Here is an 8,650-nt window from a genome sequence, read left to right on the forward strand (position 1 = left end):
TCTTTGTTGCAGAACGTTTACATTTAAAGAAGCAATTCTAAACACTTCAAAAATATGAGACTGGGATGGTGGCAACATAAGAAATGGGGTTGCTGCGTGGGGTACTTGGGTGGTCCAGGTCTACCTGCTCCTAAAGCAAGTCTAGCCTCTACCTCACAACGGCACCAAGCAGACCCCCCTCACCATAGTCCTTGCCATCTTATTCTCTACCCACAGATTCTAGGTCTACTCCAGCTGACAGCCAGCCTCTCAGGGGCAGGAGCTGTGTCTCTCGTATTACACAATAGGACCTAGCCTATTGTGTAATTATTCAGGATTTCATCAGAATCAAAAAAGAACCAAGAGTCGAAAAATGAAGATATTCTTGATTCAGTCACTGAGGGGTTTCTGGGACCCAGCCCCTGTGCTGGCTGAACCACAGCCTTCACTTTCTTGTTCTTTCTTCTGGCTTTGTGACTCAGCGGTGGGAGTACAAGTGTGGTGACAGTGTCATTCTCACTTAACCCACGGCAGAGAACGTGGACGACCACGTGGCACGCTGACACCTGGCTCAGCGGGGGAGCACAAGTCTGGGAGGTCTGTGTGTGAACTGAGCCTGCCCTCCTTCCATCCCCTGTGTTTTGTGTCTGGAAGAAAGAAACACCAGCAGCTCCAACCTGGGCAGAACTTCGGGGAAGATGCAGCCTCTCCTGCTCCTGATGGCCTTTCTTCTGCCCACCGGGCTGGGACTGGTGAGTGACAATCCCCATTCTTGAGGCCAGAGCCCATCTCACTAAACCTACTGTAGTCCTGACCCTTCTGCCCAGCTCACCTTTCTCAACCCCAGCTCCCATCCCAAACCCAGACTAACAATTTCGATGCTGCATAGACGCTCAGTGAGGATGGATGGCAGAGAGGAAGGGTGGGTCTTAGCTTCTCTCTCACCAGCAGGGCAAGTGGGTTGTGTATTTGGCAGAGGATGTGAAGCTGCAAAACACAGGTAACTAAAATCCCTCACTTCACCCCAGGAATAGGCAGCTCAAGTGAATCCACTATAGTATAGGAATCGTCAGTGGACCCAGCTTAAGAACCAACGAAATTTCTCAGTACCCTCCACCCCTCACTCCTGCCCAGGAGAGGAACCCAGGGGCTGATTGATCAGAAGTGGCTAGATGACAGCACCCAAAGCTCTCTGGGCGACTTGACTCTGCCCCAGGACGCAAACAGCTCATTTTCTGCCCCATCTCCCCCACCTCCCAGGCCCTCAACTGCCCCACTGTCTTTGGCAGTGCCCTCCCCCCACCCCTATGGCCTTGAATGCCACCAGCACTATCCCCACCAAACCTCAGCCTAAAGCTAATTGGAGGCTATTCACTCTTGCAGCCAAAAAATCATTTACTGAGCTCCTAGGTTGTGTTAGGCCCAAGGACATGAGGATTTTAGAAAATCCAATTCCATAAGCTCATAGGTAATTATTAGAAAATGGCACAAGTCAAGATGTTAGCAGAGGATTAGAGGGGTCCCGGAGACTCGGCGGGAGTGAGGGCTCATCGGGGAGTCCCGTCCACGATTCTCTGGGCCTCCACCATCGGGAAGGCAGACCCGCCCTCCTCCGCACATGTGCCTGACGCAGGACCTGAAGAACAAGCACTGACCCCTTTCTCAGAGGGAGATTGTGAGGCTTGAGGTTCAGAAAAGGTTATCCTGCTGCAGTGAGAACCTGGGGGACTCTCCCCCGGTGTCTGCAAGGTGCTGTCAACCCACCTGACCGTCACCTCCCTGAGCCTCCATCCTGACCACACCCCTCCCATCACCCCATCTTCCAGCCTTTTCTTTCAGAGGAGATCATCGGGGGCCACGAGGCCAAGCCCCACTCCCGTCCCTACATGGTGTTTGTTCAGTTTCTGGATAAGGAGAGTTGGAAGAGGTGCGGCGGTGTCCTCGTGCAAAAGGACTTTGTTCTGACGGCTGCTCACTGCAGAGGAAGGTGAGGGGCAGCAGCCAGCCTACCCCTCCTGAGACCCCGACAGGGACCCCAGCCCCTCCCCAGGGGCTGGGCCCAGGGGAGCCCCTCCCTCACCCTGAGATCGTGGTAACTCAGGACCACAAGACCTCATCAAACAAGCCATCTTAAGAGCCAGCACTAGGGTGACGAAAAGCTGAGAAATGGGGCAGGTAAGTTTTGAGGTCAGAGGGTCAGAGGTGACAGCAAGAGGCAAGGTTGAGAAGCGAGGGCCCACACGGGTCAGATGAAGCATCAGTGGAGGATGAAAGGGTGCACAGAGAGTCACAATCCAAACTCAGAGTAATTTCGCCGTATTGCCTGAGAAAGCTCCCAGGATCCCTGCCCTCGTGTCATTGAGAAGCACAGGGCAGAGTCCCCACACTCCTGCTCTGCTCTCTGTGCAGTTTAATCAACGTCACCCTGGGGGCCCACAACATCAAGAAACAGGAGAGGACCCAGCAGATGATCCCAGTGAGACGAGCCGTCCCCCACCCAGACTATGATCCTAAGAGCTACTCCAATGACATCATGTTACTGCAGGCAAGGAAACCTCCCCACTCCTCCGGCCCTCCTGGGGACAGATCGTTTCCCCTCCACTACCACCTGTCCCTTTCCTCCCTCCCATCTGGCTGCCTGACCAGTCCCAGTGGCTCAGGTGAGGGGGGTGGTCAGTGCAGCCTCATCCTGGCACCCAAGCCCAGAGGCCATTGGCTGAGCTGGACTCTTGTCTCTTCCCCTCAGCTGGAGAGAAAGGCCAAGGGGACTGCAGCTGTGAGACCCCTCAGCCTGCCCAGGTGCAAGGTCCGGGTGAAGCCAGGAAAGGCGTGCAGTGTGGCCGGCTGGGGGCAGGTGGCCGTGGGCACTCAAACCACCACCCTGCAGGAGGCAGAGCTGACGGTGCAGGAGGATCCAGTGTGCAAATCCCTCTTCCCAGGCTATTACAGCCAGGCCACCCAGATTTGCGTGGGGGACCCGAGGAAGGTGAAGACTGCCTTCAAGGTCAGGTTCCTCGCATCTAAGCACACAGGCCCCGGGGAGAGGATCTTGGGGAGGTCTGGGTAGGGGACGGGCCATAACCTCATCCTCAGCCTGAGAGCTTGGGCAGGCAGGTCCACTAATCCAGAATTTAATTCTCTCCCCTGAGTGGATCAGGGTTGGGGGTGAGGAAGGATCAGTCATCCCGTAGCTGCGTTATCACCAGAGTTTCCATGAGGACTGACAGAAAGGTAGACCTGAGTCGAGCTGCAAAGAACAGTCATAGCCAGGCTGGACCCCAGCAGCGAGGGAGGTGACCAGGCCTCCTCTGGCCCAGATCTTCCTCACGGCCCCTGACAGAGACCACCCAGCCTGGGGTGGCAGGGAAGATAGGACCGGAAGGAGGCCCACTCAGCCCTTCCTTTCTCTACCCACAGGGTGACTCCGGCGGGCCCCTCGTGTGCAAAAACGTGGTCCAGGGTATTTTCTCCTATGGAAAATCAACCGGGACATCTCCAGGAGTCTTCACCAAGGTCTCACACTTCCTGCCCTGGTTAAAGAGAACAATGAAGCGCCTCGAACAGCAGCTTGAGACTGACCTTTCTCTCTGCTGACCATCATTCTGGGGCAGCGGCAAGAATCCCATAGGGGTTAGCAGTGGGATCACAGGGCCACAATAAATGGATCTGTAGCGTGATTACACCTGAATTCCTATTTATGCATTGAACCGCCTCAATATGCAACCACACTGCTCCAGGATGCCCTCTGCTGTCAGTTCTGGGTATTGCTTCCCCCTCTCTCCCCAGCCCTCACTCCTCCCTCAATCCCATGCGGTCTGTATAGAGTCTCATTGATTTCTCAATCATGCCTCTTTGGTGCTTAGCCTTCTGCCAGGTCTGAGTCTAAAGTGAGATCCATTAAAAACGACAATCTTCTCTCCCTCAAAATGGTCCTCTCTGGGCCTTAGAAATTTTTTACCTTCTCTAAGCCAACCACTGTCTCCAACCCCTCTTCAGTTTGGCAGAGCAAAGAACAGGTCAGAGGAAGGAGAATAACTCCAGGGACCTAGGAGGTCAGGGGGTCATGCCATGGACACTCAGTTTCCTGTTTCCAGGGCCTCTCTCTCCAGTGAGGGCAGGCTTCTCCCATAACCAGGACCGTCTAGAGCTTAGGAGGCTGAGATGTTCCCATGATGGCCCTCAGCCTCACTGGAGTCCCATCTCCCCACTCTGCCCTGGGCCCAACACGGGACTCAGTCAACCTTGCTCCCTGTCTACTGTCCCACACCAGCCCCTGTTTTCTATCTGAGTGCCCTGGCCACCAGCTCCTTTCCCTTCCAGCTCATGCTGTTTTGAGCCAGCCTCCCTCTCATCTCCCTAACAGAGCTCCCAGGGCCCCATATGAATTCTCCTCCTTTGACTGTCCCCTCCAAACCTGACTTGCCAGCCAGTACCTGATGCTTATCAGAGGAGCCAGTACCCATCTCCCACCTGGGTGGGGCCAGCTCAGGCCCTGGATCCAACCCAGCATCCCCCAGGGGCTCAGCCACCTCCAAGGCCTGTGTAGTCACTCAGCAGCCTAAGCCCTTTTCAGCCTGGCCTGGCCTTGGACCCCTGACTCTCCCTGCTGACAACCAGATTATGGCAGCCTTGTGAGCCAGAGGGACCCAGGGCTGCTGGGTGGGAAAGTACCACTTTGCCCTCCATCAGTAGATCAAATGTTGACCTCTCACTGTACCGGCACATAACAGGCTCTGCCTCCGCCAGTTGGGAAACTTGCAGTGATGAGAAATTTCCTCTAAATTCTGCTGGTTCCTCTCCTTCCACTAGGAAGTTCAGTTTGACACAGATGGACCTGTATTTGGAATCTGGAAGAAATCTTGTCTTGAAAATAATTAAATTCTCTGTATTTTAGCTGGATTGCACATTAGAGTTTCACACGCATGATCTTGCTTGATTCCACAAGGGCAATGTGAAATTGGAAGAGGCTTGGTGACCCACAGGTCCTGGGGTTTCCAATCTGTGCTCTGTGGAGTCCATGTCCGGAGGGAGGGAGGGAAAAAGGAGAGAGGCAGCCAGAACAGCCTGATCTTTAGTTATATCACACATGGAGACATGAACCTCAGTCCACAAATCCACAAAATGCCACACTTAAAGGGTAACACAGTTCACTGTGACCCAGATGTCCTGTATCCTTCAAACAGCACCACCAGTGCATTGGATGTAACAGAACACAACAAATTCACGATAACTGGACAAACACTGAATAAAGTGAGATCAACATCGTAAATAGAAGGAATTTCACTAAAAAGAAACACAAATCGCATGAATATGAAAAGCAAAACTCAGCACGTTGAAAACTAAGGTGAAAAGCAAATAAAAACTTATTTTTTACACAAGACAGTCCCTACATCCATCTGCCAAGTCTTCCCTGGAGCCGGCAGAGCACAGGTGACAAAAGAGCTGAATACATGCATGGAGGTGAGCAAGCGAACAGTAAGATGTGCGTGAGACAAGGGACAACTTCAGGCCACGGCAGTAAATGACGACACTCTTAGGAGAAGCCGTCATGCAAAAGGAATGTAGAGAGCCCAGAAAGTCAGCCATGAAGAGCTCCATGGAACCCCAGGGTGTAAGCCAGAGCCAGCAGCAGATCCACCACCGTAGGCAAGGGTGTGTGGCCTTGAGGGACAATGCCTGATGGGTCACTCTTCCCCCTTACACCTGACAGAAGCACTTGACCTAGTACGGGATACATTAGGAAGAAAAACTATTACCTTATGATGACTGTAGCATCATGAACCCGGGACTGCCCTTAATGGTATGTGTTTCCTTAAAATGATATCTAAATATATTTACATTATTTCTCTCTTTGATCTAGTGGTTTTTATTTCTAGGACTTTAACCTACATAAGATCTAAAGAGTGCGTGTGTGTGTGTTTAGGGGGGTTATTCATATCGATGTTCATCACACCATTATTTCATCATAGGTCTCAAATTAGAATCAGTATTAATGTCCAAAATAGGGAGATGGTAAAGTATAGCACATTCGCATTACGTAGCCATTACCATCTACATTATCCACCGCTCTAGGAAACTAGGCTAAGAAAACAAAAGAACAAAAACTAAGCTGAGAAAACGAAAGAAAGTCAACTAGGCTAAGAACATTAATAGGCAAATCATAATTAAAAAAACTGAATAAACACTTGGGGAAAAGTGAAAGGTCACTAATTAATCAATGCAAATGAAAATATTAATAATTTTTGCTTATATAATTGAGAAGGATCGACAAAAATGATAATAATGAGATGCAGAATGGACATTGAGAAAATGCACTATCACACCTTGTACACAAACATCTTTTAAAAAAAAGGAAAAAAGGTGCCTGACGTAACCATCAACCACACCGAGAAAAGTGGAGAAGGTAATGCCTAAAAAAGTTACACAAGTCAAATCTTAGAAAAACTAATTAATCCAACACTAACTGGGGTTTTGCTTTTTAGAAGTTTCATAGCTTTGAACACTATGGCAACTTAAAAGTCATGATATAGAATTACAATTGCCACATGAAAGAATGTTCATTAGATTTAAGTCAAAGGCAGGTTAAGAGCAGCATATACTGCAGTCAATTTTTGTTTATACATACATTTTCCTTTTAGGCCTTTCTTTCTTCCTGCACATCCACTTATCTAATTTTTCTACAACATTTATGTATGATTTAGATAACTTAAATGCCTGTTTATTAAATATGAAGAGATTCTAAAATGATCTTCACTAATAGATTTTTTAATAAAATGAGGAAAATGTTTGTTGAATGAACTATAGGATTCAAAACTGAAAGTATTGTAATCACATCTATAAAAAATACACATGTAAAAAATCTGGATGGAAATACATCCATTAACAGTGGTCAGTTGGATGGTGAGATTAAGGCTGACATTTTTCTTCTTTCTGTTTTTAATTTATTCACTATTTAAAATTTACCATTAGTAAAACAACTTTATTTTTAAAAACATTCCATGTTAGAAAAATGCTGGCTTAAGTAAGTTGGCACTTGTTAGTTACGATAACCCTGACAATTCTAAGAGATAAACTTTAGCATTTCGTGGCTAGCACAATAGAAGTATATTTCTTGCTCAGGCACGGTCTATTTCTTGCTCAGGCACTGTCCAAAGTGAGTATTCCTGCTGAGCAGTGCCCCCTTCCACTCTCAAGTGTTCCAGTTGGGTAATAAATTACATGGTCAGCCCAAGATTATGAGACACAGTCTCAGTTCCCTAAAGATGCTTCCAAGTTCCCTGTATTCATCTGTGTCAAATCGTGGAAAGGGAAGAAACTAGATGGTCAGGCATGGGAGTTTACAGCCCAGCTCTGGAAGAGGCTCACAGCATTTCATTCACATCTCATTTCCTGCGATAGTGACAGAGTCACACCTACCCTCAAGGTAGACTGGACAGTGGAGTTCACCCATGCCCCCTGGAAGAAAAGAAAATTGGTTTTGCTAAGCTGCCAGATCTTCTCTACCATGATACTTACTACGGTTTGCTGTTTAAAAGGATCATGGGCCCCAAAATTTTCTTCTGCTTATTTTTTTATAGAAAAATCAGATTTAATTAGATAAATTTTCATTTATTTGTTTTTGCTTTTAGATTTTTTTATGTCTTTTTATTGAAGTATAGTTGATTTATATTATTATATTTGTTTTAGGTATACAGCATAGTGATTCAGTATTTTACAAATTATACTCCATTAAAAGTTATTACAAGATAATGTTTATAATTCCCTGTGCTGTACAGTATATCCTTGTTGCTTATCTATTTTATACACAATAGTTTGTACCTCTGAATCACATACCCCTAAATGCCACTCCCAGCTTCCCTCTCTCCTTTGGTAACCACTAGTTTGTTTTTTTTTGTTTTTTTTTTTTCGGTACGTGGGCCTCTCACCGCTGTGGCCCCTCCCATTGCGGAGCACAGGCTCTGGACGCACAGGCTCAGCGGCCATGGCTCACGGGCCTAGCCGCTCCGCGGCATGTGGGATCTTCCCAGACCAGGGCATGAACCAGTGTCCCCTGCATCGGCAGGCGGACTCTCAACCACTGCGCCACCAAGGAAGCCCCACTAGTTTGTTTTCTATATCTGTGAGTGTGTTTCCACTTTCCATATACAAACATTTGTACTATTTTTTAGATTCCACATATAAATATCATATAGTATTTGTTTTCTAACTTATTTCACTAATCATAATATTCTCTAGGTCCATCCACACTGCTGCAAATGGCAGAATTTCATTGTTTTTAATGGCCAAGTAATATTCCACTGTATATGTATACCATATCTTCTTTATCCATTTGTTTAATTGGCACTTGGGTTGCTTCTGTATCTTGGCTACTGTAAATAGTGCTATTATGAACACTGGGGTGCATGTATTTTTTCAATTAGTGTTTTTGTTTATTTTTCTGGATATATACCCAGGAATGGAATCACTGGATCATATGGAAGTTCTATTTTTAGATTTTTGAGGAAACTCCATACTGTTTTCCATAGTGGCTGCACCAGCTTACATTCCCACCAGCAGTGTAGGAGGGACCCCTTTTCTCCACATCCTCTCCAACATTTGTTATTTGTGTTCTTTTTGTTGATAGCCATTCCAACAGGTATGAGGTTATATCTCATTGTTGTTTTGATTTGTA

General features: G+C 47.5%; 1 protein-coding gene across 1 annotated transcript; it reads left to right on the top strand.

Moving 5' to 3' along the window:
* The first annotated feature begins 627 nt into the window (after positions 1-627).
* On the top strand, positions 628-3,646 carry LOC132530675 (granzyme H-like). Its single transcript, XM_060167994.1, has 5 exons — positions 628-731; positions 1,806-1,966; positions 2,389-2,524; positions 2,726-2,983; positions 3,397-3,646. The coding sequence occupies exons 1-5, from the start codon at positions 678-680 to the stop codon at positions 3,571-3,573; spliced, it is 786 nt and encodes a 261-aa protein (XP_060023977.1). The 5' UTR covers positions 628-677; the 3' UTR covers positions 3,574-3,646.
* Positions 3,647-8,650: the final 5,004 nt, after the last annotated feature.

Source organism: Lagenorhynchus albirostris, chromosome 1 (assembly GCF_949774975.1).
Source record: "Lagenorhynchus albirostris chromosome 1, mLagAlb1.1, whole genome shotgun sequence".
NCBI lineage: Eukaryota > Metazoa > Chordata > Mammalia > Artiodactyla > Delphinidae > Lagenorhynchus > Lagenorhynchus albirostris.

Coding starts and splice junctions, on each gene's coding strand:
- LOC132530675 (XM_060167994.1), top strand. CDS start 678: ATGCAGCCTCTCCTGCTCCTGATGGCCTTTCTTCTGCCCACCGGGCTG. Junction 1,967..2,388: donor GCTGCTCACTGCAGAGGAAG/GTGAGGGGCAGC, acceptor CTCTCTGTGCAG/TTTAATCAACGTCACCCTGG. Junction 2,525..2,725: donor ATGACATCATGTTACTGCAG/GCAAGGAAACCT, acceptor TCTTCCCCTCAG/CTGGAGAGAAAGGCCAAGGG.